Source organism: Centrocercus urophasianus, unplaced genomic scaffold, assembly GCF_019232065.1.
Source record: "Centrocercus urophasianus isolate 14NV4802_14NV808 unplaced genomic scaffold, USGS_Curo_1.0 seq_33, whole genome shotgun sequence".
Lineage (NCBI taxonomy): Eukaryota > Metazoa > Chordata > Aves > Galliformes > Phasianidae > Centrocercus > Centrocercus urophasianus.
Window position 1 is genome coordinate 968624 of NW_024884900.1, and position 19629 is coordinate 988252.

The 19629-nt window shown below is 48.3% G+C and overlaps 1 protein-coding gene across 7 annotated transcripts in view; it reads left to right on the forward strand.

The window, feature by feature from the left end:
* MSI2 (musashi RNA binding protein 2) overlaps nucleotides 1-19629 on the forward strand; it is a 185605-nt gene that overhangs the window by 1081 nt on the left and 164895 nt on the right. For all 7 annotated transcript variants that reach the window (XM_042829936.1, XM_042829937.1, XM_042829939.1 and 4 more), the window contains exon 5: nucleotides 3182-3223. In XM_042829936.1, the coding sequence (XP_042685870.1) occupies nucleotides 3182-3223 (42 nt within the window). The remainder of the gene's footprint in view (nucleotides 1-3181; nucleotides 3224-19629) is intronic.

A 19629-nucleotide genomic window follows, 5' to 3' on the forward strand; every position in this document is an offset into this window, starting at 1 on the left:
TATATATATATATATATATATATATATATATATTTTTTTTTTTAAGTGATCATTTAAAAAACAAAAAACAACCGGGGGACCTACCCCCTTGCCCTTGCACCACGTGTTGTGTCCAGCCCCCACTGCTGCCCTGTACCCAGGGGCTGGGGCTGAAGTTTGCGATTCACACGCTGCCTCTGCACTGTGCCCAGCAGCGGCGTGGGGAGGACGCCGGTAGAGGTCATTTCTGCTCTGGTGCCGCTCAGTGTAAGCAGTGCTGTATGGGGATGGAGGGGCTGTGGGGCTCAGCCCTGCAGGGGCGCTCCTGTGGGCGCGTGGCCGCGGCTGTGCTGCTTTGTGGTGCTGGGACTGAAATGTGACAGCGGTGAAAGGGAGAGTCCTGCCTCGGTGCCGGAGCATCCGCTGTGTACCTGGATGTGATACAGCCGCACCAAGGGCAGGCCGAGCGTGGTGTGTGGCCCTTAAAGGGGTTGATGTGAAATGCAAAGCCACTAGGAAGCAGTTGAGGCGTAATGTTCGAACCTGACTGACAGATTCTGCTGGGCCTGTCCGAGCTCATGGCCCCTGCCTTCGCCTGCCTCAATAATTTGATTTGGGGCTGAATCAGATACGGTGCAGTCACTGATTTGACTGTGCTCCAGAGATTAAAGTCACCAGACCTTGGTGTACGGCCGTATTCTGAGTATTTTTAAAGATAAATCTAGTTAGGAAGGACAAAGGCAAACAATATCCGAACAAGAGTTTAAAAGATGCCAGGAGGACACCCTCTCTTCCTCTGCCCGTGATTATGTTCTCCCCAGCTTTCTATGGCACAGAGTCCCTGCAGCGAATTAGTTTGCTTTGCTTGGGGGAGGGGCAAAAAGCTCGGCGAGGGCCAATGTGCCTCAGTGCTGCTGTGTGAGCGATGGAGGCAATTCTAGCAGCAGTGCTCCTCGCAGTCAGAGCGTGGCTGGCGGGGCGCAGCTCGCGGGTCCCCCCGGCCGCTCGTCCGTAGCCGTGTTGTAGTGATGCTGCTCGGTGTAACATAGCGTTTGACTCTGTTTCAACGTTCAGCGCAGGAGGCAGATCGGTTGGGTATTGGCATGGAAACGTCGCTCTTGTTTACAGTTACGTTAAAAGCTTTGTTTAGGTAATGGCCATTCATATCAGAAATAGTATTATAGTCATTTCCTAGAGGACTTGTAGATACAGTAAGTAGAATCGTACCTAACTAACTCGATATTTTTTTTTTTTGTAGAAATTTTTTTGTTTGCTGAAGTAGTGGATGGGGTTGTGCAAAAGGTATGGATGTGCCGAGGGGTGCCGGGGTGCCTCTGAGAATGGCAGCCTTGGGCAGAAAGTTTGTACAAAGGAGAGCTCGGTTGCTCAGGAGGAGCTGTTGCTGCGGTGCAGGGAGCTCCGTGCTCTTTAGACTGACCTTGAGAAATGAGCGGTTCACTTCAGAATGTAACGGCTCTGCTGCTTTCTGCCAGTGGGATCGCGGTGTTCTGGTGGGACTGGTGTTCATTTTGCAAAAACTTTTCCATTGGAAGTGGCTGTGGGAATGTGCCTGTTTGCCTTTGAGTACCTGCATGGGCCATCCATACCTTTTGTGTCGCCCCAGTAGACAGATGCTAGTCAGTGCTGGATGTATTTGTAGATAATGTTAATCTCTATGAAAAAGGTTAGCTTTCTAGTTAGAAAAGTTACTGTTTAATGCTTTTTGAACAAAGAAGAGGCACGTAATCACTCATTTCTCAGGTGTGTTCTAAAAGAAAGATACCGTATTTGTATCTGATGCAGACAAATTAGTGATAAGTTGCACTTCAAATGCTGGTGCTGTTTACGGTTTTGACATATTAAGTGAGCAGAGCTGCTCTTTAGGAGAGGTTATTTGTCACAGAAATCACCACGGGAATAATGGTACCAAAGTGGGAACACCTCCTTGTTTGGGGGCAGCTGCAGGGGGTGAAATACAGCCAACCCCAAGCCAGGAAAGGCTCTGCTTCTGCCTTCACATGGTCAGGGTCAGCGTTTGTTACGCAGTTGCAGGGTGCCCAGTCCAGGTGGGATGTAGTCCTCTGAAACACCCTCTCCTAGCCTAGTTAGAATGTGAGTGCACGCAGATGCTGCTAAAAATACAGAAGCAATCAGCAGCATGCGTGCACTTTCTTGCAGTTGTTTTTGGCAGTAGAGCGCTGCCTAAAAGGTGTGATTATTTATTTACATCCAGTCCTTCATTTATGGTGGTGGATTTCTGTTTTCAGGTGATTTTTGACGGAGTGCAGTTGGTAATGCCCCATGTGAAAGTTGCTTTTAAAATTGCAGAATGAACATTTTAGAACTGCAAAGTGGATATGGCTTGTAATTTATGCAACACAGTGGGTGTCAGTGCTGCCTCTGAAGGGAGCGAGGGATGAAACCAAGGTGTGCTCACTGATCTTCTTGGTTCTTTCTGTTCCTGCTTCATTCAGGAATACTTCAGGGAACTCCCTCATGGAAAATCTTTTTTGAAGAACTGGGTCTCTCTGGCTCACAGTGGCTGCACGTTTTGTTTTGCTCTCTTTCCCTCACCTCCGCAGTGCTCCTTTGCGATCTCGCAGCGCTCGTTGGTTCTTTGGGGGAAATGCTGTAGCAGATCCATGAGGAGCGCTGTTAGGAAGGATGGTCTCGCAGTCCTTCTAACAATTCAGTTTTAATTACCAACTGAAACTGAAGCAATTTGACTTTGAATTTTGCATTCTGCGTTGATGCTGCTAGCCAGCTGACAAAATAGAAGAATGAAACAGAGGCCAAAGTGACCCAAAACCCAACGGAAGGAAGGTGCAGGTGTCAGGGCCTACAGGGAAGGGCTCGATCAGGAGTGCTGCTTTCTGTGCAACCTCAGGAGTGGTGTTGCTGCAAAAGCAGCACCCGGAGGCCCATACAGGGCTCCCTGGGCACTGCTGGTGGTTGTGACCCACTGGCCCTGCTCAGGGTGCACAGGAGTTTGCTTCCTCCCTTCCTTGTCTCCCTCCCTTTGCCAGGAAGTCTCTGACAAACCCAACCTGTGATCTCTCACAGGGTGGTTGTAGGGCCCAGTGTGCTGAACTATAAGCCTGAGAAATGAGAGATTAATAATTCAATGATTTTTTTTTTTTTTTTTTAATAAGACAAGAAACAGCCTGACAATCTTGTTGATTTCTCCTTTCTTTTTCCTCAGATTGACCCTAAAGTTGCATTTCCCCGACGAGCACAGCCTAAGGTAAGTAGGAGGATCAATAATAGGATTTTAGGCACACAGAGAATCATTGTTGCCAGGCAGTTCAGGTTTCAAACAGGGAATTGGCAATGAAAGCTTTTAAAGCCGGAGTGCATGGCGTCTTAAGGGTATCAGCGCATGGCTGTGAAACTGCAGGAGAGCTGCTTTGTGCTGTTCGTGCCTGCAGTTAACTGTCTCCTTGCAGAGTCCCGGTCAGTTTGCTGGCTGAAAACCAGAGGCTTCTCTGGCGGTGGTGGGAGATTGTTGCCACATTACTTGGGTTTGTTATGCTCTTTTCTGCAGTATGTTTTGCATGGTATTTATGGAGAGCGTTTGGATTAAATGCAGACTTCAGGCTTGTTTTGAGCTGAGCTTTCAGTTCTGCGGTTGTGATGGATGGGGATATATCTCTGCCTGCATTGTTTGCAAGTTTTCTTTTGTGTAGCTTCAGAGATGCGTTTGGATATTAGCAAGTGTTGGAGAGCAAGTTCTGATGGAGCTGTGAACTCTTCAGGCCGCAGGGTATTCTGCAGGCATGGGGAGGCAATGAGCTTTAAGTCGGGCAGGCTGAGCAGGGACCTCCTAGCATCCTTGCAGGGTGCTCCAGCAGCGCGGGGCGCTTTCCACGCCAGGACAAAGGCGCTGGCTGTGTGCAGATGCGCTGCTGGCGCTTGGCTCTGAGTTATCGCTCAGTGCCGCCTCCTTGGGCAGACCTGCGGGTGGAGCAGGAGTGGCTGTTGCTCTTCAGGTCCTGCCTGGCAAAACCAGCAGATCAGTTTCAAATCCCAAAACATTTGCAGTTGCGTTTGAATTTTGAAAGCTAAAAGAAAGCTTCTGTAATTGGCTTTCTGACTGCCTGTTTTTGAGAATCTGTAGGAAGCATTGATGTGACGTGTGCCACTTGTACTTTTATACACTGTTTGTCTTGGGTTGTTTTGGTTGAAAAATTGGAAAAGAAGACTGTGGAGTTGCAGAGGGAATTCAGTAAGGAGAAGCATTTTACAGCCTTTGTGGCTTGAGACCACCTGAGCAAGTTCAGCCCAACAGTTTTGTTGTATATGGTTTCTTATCAAAGCAGGTGGTTTAATAGTGGGACTGTAACATTAAATATTGTACAAAATGTGCGTCTGGGGAAAAATGTGTGATTTTAGGAACCCCGGGCGTACAGCAGGAGAGGTGCTGGTGATTTCTTTAAAGTGAAATGGGGAGGGGGGGGGGGGGGAAGACAAGAAAACCCAACAGTGTACTTGTGGAGCTTTAAACCAAATGAATGTGGTAAATGAGTTAAAGGTTCTTTTCTTCATTGGACATATCTAATAACTAATTAGTGAATAACAAGCTGCCTGATTTGCTTCCTTGCTAAGCAGAGTTTATACTTGTGGGGTTTGTGGCTTCTGGATTATGGTGTTGGATTAGTGCTGTCTTTCAGAGAGATTTTTAAAGTTTCCAGGATTCTGAAAGGTTTCATAATTAAAGAAGGTGATCTTGCATGAAGGTGATCTCACACTGTGATTGATGCTTCTTTCCTCCTTCCAGCGCCTTTAAAGGCTTATTTACTTTTTAAACTGCCTTCAATTACCAGGTGTCTGTTTCTACAGTGCTATTTGTGAAAGTTTATAACGCTTACAGCGGAGCTGTTAAACTGTCCCAGGTGACTTCTTCTAAAACAACAACAGCAAAAAAAACAACAGGGCTTGTCTTATGCAGTGGGTATTGCTGTGTTAAATTGACCTGATTTCTGCATTCTTTAACAGGAAACTTTTACCAAGGAAACAAAGGGGATTTTATTTTTCTCGGAGTGCTTTGGCTGGTTGGTGGCAGACATCTTTCAGGCGTGGGGCAAAGCCCGGGATGTGGGCTGTGCTCCCCAGGGGTGGCCCTGCTGCGGTGCGTTGTGCTGTGCTGTGTGTGCTGCCTCCGTGGGGGCCGGGATCCCGCATGGCGTTTGAGGGGCAGAAAGAAACTGAAAGGAGCCTGATGGAGAAAATGTGTGCAGTGAAGAACAGGTTTTACACTGTTCTGTGATACGTTGTTCTGGACTGTGTTTTACGACCTGGACTTTCTGTTTCTTACTTAGATACCGATTTAAGGTTTTGGACTTAAGTTGTTCCCTCATCCCAGTTGAATACTGAGTGTTGTGCATTAGAATGCAACTGTTTTGGAGTCTAACTAACTAGCTAACGCTTGGGGCTGTGCAGATGAATGGCGTTCAGTGCCGTGTCTCTCTCTAGGTGTGAGAGGAGATCTTTTCCCCAGGCAGTTCCCCCAGCTGTGCCCCCAGAACCAGGGCTGTGCTCCACGTGAGGCCGGGCCGCAGAAGGCCGCTCAGGGCAGTGCAGTATCTGGGGGCCGCGGCTGGCCGCTCCCAGGCTGCGTTCCCCCCGGCTGGGGGCTGTGCTCTGCAGGGTCACAGTCACTTTGTGTGTGTGCATAATGATTTGTGTGCGTCGCTTTCCCCATTCGGATCCTTTCCCCATTCGGATCCATGCTAATTGGCCAGGCTCCCTCTTTCAGACTGCGTCCGGGCAAAATGCTTTCTTTTGGGCTTTCTAAACTGCGTCTCCATGATGTGTCACCTCGCTGGTGATGCACATTGGCTGCTGAGTGAGAAGTGGCAGACTGGAACAGTGGAGTGTTCACCCTGGTTTTCTGAGAGCAGCCCTTCCACAGATCCTTAGCGATTGCCCCCGGTGGATTTCTGATGTGCAGTGCTCCCCTCCTTGTGCAGTTTGACTTCAAGCTGCTGTTTTTGGACATTTGCTGCAGAGCTTTAACTTGCCGAGGTTCCAGTGTGGGCTAACGGAGATGAAGGAATATAGCGAGGTGCTGTGGAGGCCGCTGTTCCTTGATAGCAATCTGTCTTGCTTCCAAATGCTGGAAGGAGCTCTCGAGCAGTTGATCATTTTTAACTCTGCTGACATAAAAATCCTTAAAAAGCAGCCAGGCGGGAGGAAGCAGTTGAGTACCCCTTTTTGAACACTGAAGACTACAGTAATGTGACTTTTTAATACGTACAGACTATTGACTCTGACCTTACCCATTATGTTATGTGGGAGAAGCCTTACCGAATTTAGCGTGTTCATTAGATATTTTCAAGCGTGATGGATTCCCACCTCCCCCTGCTGCGAAGAAACTCTCAGATGGTACGTGTGTGCTTGTGTGACTTCGGTGCAGTTATTTGCTGCTCGTGTCGCTGTGCTCAGTGACATCGGGCAGTGCCACGTGTGTGACCTGCTGGCCACTGCTTGCATGTGCTCCGGGAGCACTGGACAGGCAGCACCCAGCCCAGGAGCTCCGTCTGCTGCCAACCCAGAGCAGAGCTTGTTCTTGTCGAGGTTCTGTTGTTACTGAGGAGCTGATCTGTGTGTGCTGGGCATGGTGTTCTGATGACTGTCCAGCACATAGTAGCAAGAGTCTTATTTGGGGAGAGAAGTGTTTAGACTGGTAGTGAAATGGTGGTACTGGATACAGTGCTCTTGTTAGGTGTGTTTTATCCTGACAGAGGACACTGTGGGACCAGCCCTGGTTCTGGCATGGCTGTGCCCAGTCAGCCAGCGTGCCCCCAGATGGCTGTGCCTGCCAGTGCCTGGGCTGGACGGAGGTGCAGTTCTACACGTCTGTTCCTTCTTGAGTGGAAAACTGAGCATCAACAGCTCTTCTTTCAGTGGAGTTGTCCCGGTTAAAGCCATGTGAAGCTGACTGTTCCAGAGCAGCAAATGGAGGGCATGCCCTTTTGGAATAACACTCCGGCTAACCTGGGATTTTTTTTTAATTATTTTTTTTAAGTGAACCAATGGATTTGGATGTCTGATTCCAATTAAGCTAACTGTAGGTGGGGAGTCTGCATCCCTTGGCCGGTAAATGTGAGTCAGAGTAGCAGAGAGATTTTATTCCAAAGCAAATGATGGACCTTGAGAATCCAGAGTTCTGCTCCCATGCTTCTTCCTCCAAACTCTTCCAGGTTAGTCCTGTTTCTTTTCATCTTAGGTGGAAGGTGCACTCTATGAAATAATGCAAACTGGATTCACCAGCAGAGCTCGGGACTCTTCCTTTCTGCTGCCCCTCTTTCTCTACCAGGCTGTCAAAAGCAGCAAAGACAAACCTTGCTGCTGTTACCATTGTTGTTATTATCATTCGTTTTATTTCCCTGCATTTGCATATCAGGATAGAATAAGGGAGTTACTACTTTCTGCTCTTGGCGTATGTGTGTATCTTAATTATTACTGCTGTATCTTCTACATACAGAGTAGTAGGAGATCCCTACCAGATGGCATGAGAGACTTGGTTTGACAGTTGATGGCCAGTGTATGGGTGTTTGCAGCCTATCCTGGTGGAGATGCCTTGTGTGCTGTAAGCTGCTCATAGAATTTGTCTCCCTCTGGCACTAGGTGGTCAAATGAAAAAGTTGATGAGTCTGAGTCTTAGCTTATCTTCTCAGGTAGTAAGGGCTCAGGGTTTTAAAACCTATTATTCTTGAGCTCAGCTTCTTGCTCTCTGATCTCTTAGAGGCAGAACACGATCTCTGTTCTTTGATGCTGGCAGCCAGAGGAAAAAGTGCCTGTGTAGGGCCTTCTGTGAGTGTGGTGAGCTTGGTCAGAAGCTGGAGTTGAGGTGGATTTTATTCTCCCTAACCACTCAGGCAGATTGCTCACATTGTCCTTAACCTCCAGAGAGTGTCCTATTGTTTTGTAAAACGCGTGTATTTCTCTTATTGTTGCCTAAGGATGGCTTTTGTATTCAGAATGGTCCTGTGTCTAGCCTATTTTCCTTTCTTTTTACTTAGTGCTAACTAAAAATTAAAATTGAGCATCGCTTGCCTTTTTTTCTGCAGAGGTAAGTCCTCTGCACCAAGACCTAGCTGCTTGGATACGGCAGGAGAGGGTCAGAAAAGGGGGAGGACAGGCAAATGGGAGAGAAGCAGCATGCTGACACCCTTGTGTGCTCCTCTCTGCTTCCAGATTGAGTACATCTCGTCTGCAAAGTGCTGAGCCTTTATCAGCCCGGGGGTAGGTCTACTAATGACTGATCTAAAACCATCAAATTCATTTATTTGTCACTGCCAGTGACAGCCCAGTTAATGCTAATGGATTCTTTTTTTAGCCTGTTGACTCTGGTGATAGTCTTATAAATGTTGTGAAATCCAAAGCATTAGGGGAACTTGTAACTTATTTTTAGAGATCTATTGAAACAGGGTAATGTAATAAAGGTACGTGCTGTGTCGAGAAGGAAAAAACTCTTCTGTTTCATTCAGATGTAGGTATCTTTGTTCCTAGTAGTTGTTTGGCATTTCTGATATATTTCAGTATTCTCTACATAACACATTTTGGGTTATGCTGTAAACAGGAAAGACTGCAAATAGAGCCAGTGGTCGTAGGAAAGAAGTCTTGTTTCAGCAAATGGTTCATCTGCAGAGCCTGAACTTTCCCTGTCCCTATTGTGCAAAAGCACTTAAGCATATACTTAAGTTGGCATAAGCATGTGGGTAAGTGCTTTGCTGATCAGGATGGACTAAAAGCACGTTAGTGGATGTTTTGTTGAACTGTGGATTTTGTAGCAGAAAAAGATGAAAAGATTACTTGGTGTGTTTGACAGTACTTTGACTACGGTCAGGTCCATCACTTCTCTTACAGAGATGGCTGGTTTCGTATCTCCTACGGTTTTCCTGCTTTGACCATAGGATCTCACTGACAAGAAGATACTGATGTGCTGTTGCCTGACAGAAGTAACTGCAGGCATGAGGCTGTGTCCTTGTAGCATCTGACTCTTCAAAAACCATAGTCTAAGCTTAGTTTAGTGCCTGGTCCTGGAATGACACGTTCTGTTTGGCAGAGTCGCTGGAACAATTTTCTGTAAACTATGTGAGCTGTGTTCAACTTAGTTTGCTGTAGAAATTGTGGTTTGCTGAGTAATTTGAAAGTTAATGTGAATCTCTGTAGACAGATCAGCATGAGGTATTAATAAATTACTTCTAAACACTGGCATTCTGCTGCTCTCCTGTTGAAAATATTTCCTTTGTTTTTTGAGTGCTGAGAACATTTTATAAATGTTAGGCAGTGTTTTGCCCTTGTTCAGCCGTTCCTCATGCTGGAATAGCTGCAGCTGTGTGTGCCTCTGGGATCAGGTATGTTTAATTTACAGATTATGATTGTACCTGGGAGCTTCAGGTTTCTGATCAGGGATCCTACCCTGCTAACTCCTGTGCAGTTCTACACATGAGGAGTGGTTCTGGAGACCTTAGCAAGAACTGTTAAATGTGAGCAACGTTGCTCAACGTGTTGATGAAGGGCACATGGCAAGAAGAGTGAAGGGAAGGCATCGTTCCTTCTGCCCTTCCCTCCCCCCAGCAAGGGCTTGCATTAATTCCCTGCCAACTCTGATATACAATAGGGAAGAAGTTTCAAGCTGACTAAAGGGCCAAAGGTCCAAGAAAGCTACTGCAGTGGGAGCTGATGTGGAGTGACAGTAATGAGGTGGCCTGGCAGGTGGGAGGGAAAATGGTGGGGCAGGGAAGGAAACTAACTTCTAGTTAATCAAGTGGTCCCAGGATTCAGAATTGTTAAGTCCTGTTGGTTTGAATTTCCCTTTTATGTGCTTTACAACTGTGAGATATGGCCAGAGCGAGGCCTCTGTGCTGCTTCCCGTGGCTGAGAACTTGGGCAGCACCCTGCAGTGGCTCCAGCCCTTATGCTTCAGCCTGGCTGACAGTGTGCTGGTATTGCCTGGAGGGGAGGAAGTGTTCTGGTGTTCCCAGCCCTGTGCTGTGTTGTTTTCCCCTGTGTTTTATCATTCCTGACTCTGAGCTCATTTTCATGTTGTTCTGTGGGTCAGTTTTCCATCAAAGGGAAGGTGAGGAGCGCAGAGCAAAAAAGTGTTTTTAAGATTTGCTTTATTTAAAAGGAGGACTGTGAAGTGCCGGCAGGAGTTCTAGCTCCTTGAATGCTGGCAGCAGCAGAGCACCTACAGGCACAGTCAGTAGAGGTTTTCTAACAGTTGCTGTATGAATGCTGTTCAGGAACCCTCCTGAAAGGTAATTAATGGGGTGTGTAAGGAGGTTACCAGGAGCTGAGAGTTCGTCCCAGACATTGTCTATCCAGCTGTGCTGCAGTATTGCTCAGGCTGGAAGCCTGGTTTGTGCTGGAGGCTCATCAGTAGCAAACCCTTAGGGGGGTTCTCTGCTGGCCGCGCTGCTGGAGGAAGGTGCTGCTAGAGGGGGCATTGCTGGTGGTTTTCTGCAGCGCTTACTGAAGTGATGAAGCTTCTGTATAGTCTTCCATTTGGCTGTTAGCAATCACTTATGTTCAGAGGTGTGTAGGTGTTACTCTGCTCTGACCCTGAGCTGCATGTTGACCCACTGTGTGTGCAGTGCGGTTCTGTTTTTGTCAAAAGTTTGCAAACTGCTGCAAAGGAGCACAAAAAATCTTCATTTGCTGGTGAAATTTGCCTACTTCTGGCATTGCATTTGGCAGACCTGCAAAGTTTGCTACATCAAGCACACGATATAGCTTTGTGGAGGAGAACAGAAAACAAAAAGAAATCTGAAATTGATATGGAGGTGAGAAATGTGATAGGAATTCACTGAGGACTGAGATGGCACCCCATTCTGGGTGCAGGGCTGTGTGCTGTGGTGTTTGATGCAGTGTCCTGAGGATCCCCAGAAGATCTGTGAGCCTGAAGGGGCAGAGGTCAGAGCAGAAAGGGCGTGTGTTATCCGGAATATCTCTGTGGCAGAGAGCACATCCGTTTCATGAGCCCTGGGCTGGGTATCACGAGGTCAGCGGTCTGCTGTTATGCAGAGATGCTGACGGCATCCCTGGGCACTGGGAAGGAAGTGTGTGAGCAAAGCATATCGCCTGCTGCCAGCTCTTGGTGACGTGAGTGAGGGCTTAACCTGAGGTTTTGTTTCTAACGGCTTTTGATTGAGAACTTGTAAGCAAGGCCCTGAGTCAGGCGTGCCGGTGGCATGGTGGAGGTTGAACTGCTATGTGCAGAGGTTCCCGCTGAGCATTCTGCCTTCCACCAGTAGCAGCAGGGCTCTGGGGACGGGGAAGTGAGATAAGGCGCGGGGCTGCCATGCGGGGTGGCCTGTGGTGCTGCGGCCACTGCTGTCACATGCGCCCATGGGGGCTGGGGCAGCGCGTCAGCAGCACAGAGGTGAGGGCAGAAGCTGGCAGCAGACTCAAATGCGCTGAGCACTGCACTGCAGGCTCCTCCTGATGCCCTCTGTGATGAGAGCAGAGCAGGAAGCCTGCCAAGCTGCAGGTGTCTGGGGGGGCCATTGTACTCCACGCAGAGCTGGGCGCTCCCCCACCCCGTGGCCTGGCTGCTGGAGGCTGGCAGCGCGCTTTGTGCTGCGGGCCGTGCACTGCGAGGCCTCCCTCCCATCAGTGCCTACAGGGGTGGCTGCGGTGCTTCTGGTGCAGAGCAGCACCAGGGACGTGCACTTCCTGCTCACACTCAGCAGTGGGTGATGAGGAGGAGAGCTGGGGAGAGCCCCTGCCGGGTGCCTCTGTGCCTGGATCCTTGGGTTGGCGGAGTCCTGATGAATCGTGGTTAACGTTGGTCAGAGCAGCAGGTTATGCGTGCCTTGTGCCCAGCAGTTTTAGCAGCTGTCCTGCATGGCTGTTTTTATCTCGTTTAATTGCATCCTCAGTGTCCTGTCTTGCAGATCAGACCAGATGATCAGTGAAAGCCCTCACACTTAAGGTTTTTCCCGAAGTTTTGTGGGCCTGGCTTTGAGTTTGTCATCGTTATTAGAAGTCAGCTCATATTTCTTGGCTGCTGTTTATGGCTGTTTTCAGTGGATATTTTGATAGAGACATTTCCCTCACCGTTGAGCATGTGTATGTGATAGCAAAATATATAAATAAACTTAAAACAATTTAGTTTTGGTCTGAAAGCTTCAATGCTGAAGAGCCATGGAGAAAGTTTATTGGAACTATAATTGCAGATGTAAGAAGTGATGTTCTGTCTCCCTGCTTTTATAGTTCCCACCACTGTCATCAGAATGCAGCAAGCTGATGGGAATGTGTGCGGAACTTGGTTCAGTTGATCCTGTGTAATCCTGAGCTCTTGCAATATGTGGAAAGTAAAATAAAGGTGTCAATTCATTTGAAACTGATGGAGACAGAAAAAAGGGAGGGAGTACCTGCCGAAAGCATAACCTTATTGCATCCAGCTTGCAGCTGAAGGAACGCGGTTGACAGACTAAGCATTACATATGGACAAGATCAAAGTAAATTCTGCTGTTTCTGAATGTTTTCGGAGGTCTTTGTCAGGTTCGGTCCCTCATCTGCAGGGAGTGCCTCCCTTTGTTTCCTTGAAACGTTCTCAATATCCTTTGACTGAGAAGGGCAGCAGCACCTGTTTGTCTTACTGAGAACTGGAGATTGTTGGATCAGGGCAGACAAATGGGTGCTGCCAGGCGCTTCCTGAGGTGGAACAGAGATCAGAGAGCAAGTCCTGAATTGCTTGGCCTGCTTACTGGTGCTGGGTATGCAGGCAGAAATGTGCTTTGGGCTGTAAAGAGATGGAGGGAGGAAGAGGCGATGAGGTGGTTGGCAGGCCTGAAGCTGTGAAGTGCACAGTGTTGGTGTACTGGAATCTTTTGGTGAACTTACTGTGCACATGATGTGGTGCTGCTGTGCAGAAGGAGGGCTTGCACTGCTGGTATGATTCAGTGAGTAAATCTGACATTCCTGAACTGTAACCTGGTGCCTCTTTTGTAAGGAGGCTGTTAGGTTTGCACTGCTGGAGAAATGCAGGAAATTTTCTGCTGCACAACAGCCGGAGTAGCTGAAGCGGTGGTGTGAAGAGCTCTGGCGGTTTATGTTGCAGTTAGCAGGGCAGAATGTCCACAGGTTTACGTGGTTTGAGTTTGCTTCATCGAGATTGGGATTCATAGGGCCTGTTTTGTGCTCTTCTCCTTGCTCTCCTGCTCTTTGTGCTTTTTAGGCACAGAAGTGAAAAAGCTGAAGTCTGTCTCATAACACTGAGCAGCTGACTGAAATGGAAGTTACTTAGGGAATCAGTGGAAGAAGTGAGGTAGGAGCTGGGAGTCCAGTGATGTCCTAACAGGATATGAGTAGTGCAGGGCTGGGGCCGAGCCTTCTGTGAAGATAACTATTTCATGGATGATTTTTGGCAGCCAAGCCATCGTGGTGTGGTGCTGCCTTCAAGGCTGAGCAGCACCAGTCCCCTGCATGCAGAACGTGCCTCTGTGGCAGCTCCACAGAAGAAGAAGAAACATTCCAGGGCCGCACAGCCCCAGCACCCGCGGGCTGCACACTGCTCCCCTGGGCTGGTGCTCTGGCTGTGGGACCCTGCGGCAGGCAGTGCTGTGGGGACATCCTCATCTTGTGGCTCCGGGTGGCCCCAGGGGCTCTGCTCTGCACCGGGCCTCAGCCTGCCGTGCTGCCTTCCTGTGCACGGTCTCGTTCTGCCCATCAGCAGTGGGAGACGGGCCTGGTTGATTTCTGCTCCCTGCTGCATAATAAATCTGGTACTAAAATTAGTGCCGGTCTCCCTAGGCCATAATTCTTGCTGAGATTATAGAGAATTGTGAGTGCAAAGAGAAATCGTGGCTGCCTCTGTATATGTGTGAGATTTTTTTAAGTAACCTTGAGTGTAGAATTTCCAGTTTTTTTTACTTAACCTCCCCATCTTTTCCCCCTTCCCTCTCTTTTGGGAAGTGCTTAGCCTTTCTCCGTGTTTTGGCTATTTAAGCCTCTGTCACTGCAGGCAGATGAGTTCCTTGGGAGCTCTTCTGAAGGTTTTGTAATTGAGTCTTTTACCACAGCGACAGGATATTATTAACCTTCAGTAAAGCAATTTATTTCATACTCCTTTGTGGGGATAAGGCTTTTTTCCCCCGGGAAAATATGTATGTGGAAAGGGTTTTACGTACAGGGGTAGCTGGACTTTCACTAGCGATTATGATTTTAAAATAATAATAATTTGCATGAAAAATGGGCTGTTCTGTTTGTGTCAGTGCAAAAGAAGCCTTTGGTCCTGAATGCCTTCCACCCCTGCTCTGACACTTGATTGTAGCAAATGTACTCGTGCCTATGGGAGTTTTGGCAGAAGCCTGTGTTGCTTTTAGGACTCCAGATACTCAGCCTCTGTGAGCTCTGGAGCATTCTGTTCCTCTCTTGGAGACAGCCTTATAAAAGGAGCTGAGGGTGGAGGGAGGAGGTCCACGCAGGGTCTCCCTCTTGGCCTGGCCTTTGCCCTGAGTGCAAATGCAGACGTGCCCAGAAGCAGTTGCAGTTTGCGTGGTTGGCTCCTAGGGCAGCGATTTCCAGGAGCAGGATGAGGGATTGGCAGCCGGCCTGGCTGAGGAACCTGTGCTGTGTTGCATGATGGTAAAGGCTCTGGGCTGGGATCTGGGGGGAGCTGGGCTCGTCTCTTGCAGTTTATTCAGCATGCTTCTCCCTGTGCCTGTGTTTCCTTAAAAGGTGGATAAGAGTATTTCTTTTCCTAGGTCTAGTTAGATTTTGCTGTTCATTTCGGTAGACTGTTGCACTTCAAAGTAAACACGAGTTGGTGACTTGCTCATCCTGGTTTGTCTCATGACTTAAGATCTCTATGTGCTCACAGCAACTGCTTTCTAGGAGTTTGTTCACCTTGCAGTATGTGTTCTTTCAGCAGTTCTGCAAGCTGGTGCTGTTGCCACATTATATGAGAGAGCTGGGATGGGAGGTGAAATCTTTTTCCAGAGCTTCACCTTTGCTAATGCAGTTGGATCTCTTGGTGCCGTTTGTGGGCTCCTTGTGGCTCGGAGGGCTGCTGGCCTTGCAGTGCCCTGTCTTGGGAGCTTCTGCACTGTGCAGTGCCGGGGACCTGGGATCTTCAGGTATGAGGGTAGATTGTGTGACCTTGCTTTATGCTGCAGCCGCCAAATGCCATCAGTTCAGTGTGTAGCTGAATCTCAGCTTGTCTGTTGCGGTGCCATCGCTGCTTCCGGGTGACTGAGAGGCTTCTCTGGGGTCTGCCCAACTCGGTGAGGCCTGGGCTGTGCTCAGCCCTTTCTCTGCCGCCCTTCAGCCTCTGCTACACTGGGAGAAGTTGCATACTGAAGGTTTGGCCACTGGAAGGCAAAAAAAAAAAAAAGCCCCTTTGCCTGCTGGCGTATAAAACTATGCAGCAGCTGGTAGACTTGCATCTTCAGCCAGAGAATCTTTCAATTTTCAATATGCTTAAATTACTTCCATTCCCCCTTTCTACTATAGCTGTTGTAAAATAAGCCCCACAATCTTAAAAATAAATAAATATTTTTTAAAATATGTATTTTTAAAGCTTCCCCACGGGAGATTTAATTAAAATATTGTGAAAGGCAGTCGTTGGAAATGAGACTCCTTTTGAGTGGAAGGCACCCTGATTTCCCTCCACGGAGCTTTTTGTCACCATAGAGATGAAAAGAGGAGCGCAGAATTGCACTTCCCAGTGCCTTGCTACCAGGGCGGCAGGTAGCAGCTGGTGGCTGCCGGCAGGCCTGGGGCTGCGGCGCTGCTTTAACTCTTGCAGGGTACAGCAGCGTTTGGGTTCTCCTCCCTGCTGGAAACGTGTCTTCGGAGTTTATTATTCTGTTTTAATTTCCTGTATTTCAGGGCTGGAATTTATCCGGGCTCAGGAAGGGGAAGAATTAAGGCACCTGTCTTTTTGTCTTGGCAAAAGCATCACTGAGCAACTTTGGGTGCAGCGTGGCCCAGTGTGCCCTCACTGACTGGGCTGAGCTGCCGATAACTGCGTTGTAGTTGAGGTGCTTGTACAGAGAGCCTGCAAAGAACGGAGCTGAAACCCAACTTGACCTTGTTAGTTTGACCCCATTGGAGTATAAATCAGAGCTCCTCTCGCTGCTCTGCTGAGTCCCACTTCAATATCTAAATGACTGATTTTGTGTGCATTTACTTTAGAGTGAATGGGTTCGGTTTTTTCCTTTCCTTCCAGCAACTCCTCTGGAAGTGTAGGGATTAATAAACCAAAAATACATGCTGTGAGTCACAAAACTGCTCTGATATGGTTTCAAAGACAGTCACACAAATGGGAGACTGTTGGAGGGTACGTGGCACTGGGCAGTGTTATGCTTTTAATCATTTAGAAACAAATTTTTTCTTCCTAATTGTGTTAAAAGAGAGTGAGGAGCAGGCTCAAGTGGATTCTTGGCACAAGCATCTCAGGCAAATGAAAGTAAAATGTATATTCAAGCTGTCTGCTGTTGTGTATTTTACACCATACCTGTCTTTGTGCCTGATTGCAAATGGACTTAATGGTTTAATTCTGAGCCATTCGAGTGAGACCTGTTGTGTTTAAACTTCTAGATAGAAAACAAATGTAACCCACGTAATGGCATTATTAATGGAGAGTATTACTATGCAGTAATTTGCAAATTAATGGTTTAATTCTGAGATTAAATATAGAGCTGTGTTTTTGTGTAATGCTACATGACAAAATTAGATGAAGTGTTTAAAAACAGAAGGGCCTAATCCTAAACCAATGGGTGTTTTCCCAGGACTTCACCAAGCTCCTGTTCTGCACTGCAGTGAGGGTGCCAACGTGCAATGTGAGCAAAATTTCTAAGTGTGCTAGTGTAAAGGGGCTGTTAACATCCAGCTACCTGGAAGACCAAAGTATTCAGAGCAAAATGACTCCCATGTTTCTGTGGTGGTGACCAAGGCCACCAAACTGCCAATCAGGTTCAGCCTGTACCTGGCAGGCTAGTTGCAGCAATGCTGTTTGCACATCTGTCGAGTCTTTGCAAAATCGTATCTGAATTTTCAGCAGAGATGGTATCTGGGAGCTGGGCTCTGATGCAGTTTGCCCTTGTGCTTTCCTTGACTGTTGCTAATAAGAAGTGCTGGCCTAAATCAGTGTCTTGGAGAATCATTGATTCACTAATTGCAGATAATCAAGTCTCTGCTCATGCTGAGACCACTCTCATTTCCTGCCATTCCACGAGGGTTTGGGCAGTGTCTTCCAGCCAGTTTGACGTAGCCAACAAAGTAGATTTTGAGCTCTCCCACCATTAATTTTTAGAGGTGATGAAGTTAGTGTCCAGCGTTGGTAAATAAGGACACTGCTGACCTCTCCCATGAGCATGATGTTGGCTCCATGCGTGGCCCTGTGCTCTGAGGTTGTGCTGGGTGCATGCAGTCCTTGCTTCTTGTATGGATGGTTAAGATGTGCTCTGAGAGGTTTTAACATGCTGTAGATCGTGCAGAATGCATTAAAATGAGGCAGGAGATGCTCAAAATGCCTCTGTTCTGTGGCTGGAGAGGAGCTGCTGCTGTGCACTGCCTTCTGGTCTGTGCCATCCACGTGGTATTGCATGTGAGTGCTCTGCTTGGTGCTGTGTACCTGAACCCAGTGTGCCCTGCTTCGCTTCCTGTCGGAGCAAGAGGATGTGAGAAGAGGGACCAGAGGTGCTGGTGGCTGGCACGCTCCTCTAATGACTTGTGTAGGGCAGCACTCGATCTCAGACCAGGAGAAAAGAACTTGTCTGAGAAGTGGGCCATCAGCTGGTGGACATGCTTTCCTTCTGTAGGTGCTGGGCTTTTGGGTCGCGGGGAGCAGGTCAAATCCCATAAGCTCCTTTGCTTTGCAGGTAGGAGCTAAGCATGCTGCCTTGGCTGAGGAATTCTGCAGGAATAGTGAGAGTTTTTCACAGCGTCCATCTGGTTGGGAACTGGTGCTGTGCATGGGGCAGCGCGTGCCGTAGAGCTGGAGGTGTGGGCTGGCTCCTGCTGTGCTGACTGGAGAGATTCTGCAGGTGGGACACAGTGCTCTAGTGGCAGGAACAGATCCAGCTCCAGCCCTTGTGCCCGTGCTTTGCTTGCTTACTGTGCACTGCTGAATCCTGCATGGAGGAGGGAGGAATGCAGCGTGGCTGTGTGCAGAGGTCTGGGAGCACGTGGGGCTGTGCAGCCCTGAGCAGTGCCCAGCATGCAGCGGAGCCGGGCAGCAGATGATCGTGGGCAGCTTAGCTTACATAATCCCGTTGGGGTCAGTGTCAGGACTCCCTCCGCCCCATCCAGCACCAGCTTCCAATCCTGCTCGTCGCACTCCTGAATGTCCTTTTAATTTTTCTCTTTATTAATAGTACTGGTGCTGCAGTGTGTTCTGCCTGGGTTTGTGTGATGTGTGTGCCTCTGCGCTCGTTCCTCTGCTCTCCACCCCTGTGACTCTGCTCCTCAGCAGCCCCCAGCTTCTCACATGTGTTTGATTTGCTAGTTCCAGAGGTGGCTTTGAAAAAAGTGCTGTGGAGAGGAGGACGGAACTGCTGGGCTGTGAGATGAGCTGCTGCTGTCATTCCCAGTGCAGTGAGGAGGGGACACGGGGCCCACTGGGGAAGGGTTGGGGGGGCTGTAGCTCCATCCGATGAGCCCTTCTGTTGGCCCGCTCAGTCCCATCGGCTGGGCAGCGTTGCTTGAAATTCAGCTTGCTTGTTTCTGGAAGGACTGCTTTGTTTCTGCCCTGAGTTCTTTGTTTTTGTAAATGCGGGTCTGGGTATTAATGTGGATTTGCCAATCCTTTACAAGCGGTAAATATTAGCATTCCTGTAGAGACACAGCAGCAATGTTTGTGAATGCTGAAGGGCTGCTGTGCCACTTCCCTCACCCCGGCACCACTGTAGGGCGTTCTGCCGTTGTCCTCTGCTCCTGCTGGGTTGGCACGAATTTACTGCGTGTCTCCCGATGGCGCTTCTCTGAAAGCTCCAGCACTGGGTTACGTCACTGTCAGCTGTTACTGTTATTTAAAAGAAGAAGATAATAAAACTGTTTGCATACGTACATACACATGGGGTGGGAGGAGGAACTGAGATGTAAATCCAGATTAAAGTATTGGAATCATAGAAGCTGCAAGGAATGTGTTAGGAGTGGACTTGTGACTGAGCAGCGACCTCGGGCACTGGAAGTACTCGTGCATTTGCTGAGATAACTTCTCTTACATCAGCTGTTGTGTAACACTCTCAGTGTCAGTGCAGTTGAAAAGTATTGCGGGGAAAATATTTAATACATTGTGAACATCAGTGCAACATAGCAGCTGTTTAAAAAAGGAAAGGGTGGGAATAGGAAGAACAGAGAGCAGCACACGGGCTGCTTCTGCAGGCACTCAGCACAGGGCTGAACCTACAGGTAAAGGGTTCAGCACGCTTGGTGGTTTCTCATCTCCTGTGATCTTGATTTATTTTTGCTGCTTTAAATGATGGCTTAACTAGGAAGAGGGGACAGGAGCAAGGTGAGAGAACAAAAGCAGGGGTGGGAGGGCACGGCAGATATGTTTAATCATGTTTTTTTGCAAACATAAGCAAGGATTGCCTTTGCCACCTCTTGCAGTTGTGGTAGTACGTGCTGATTCCTCCCTGAACCCTGTGATTGTGAGTAAATCATGAACTGATAATGCCATCATGATCT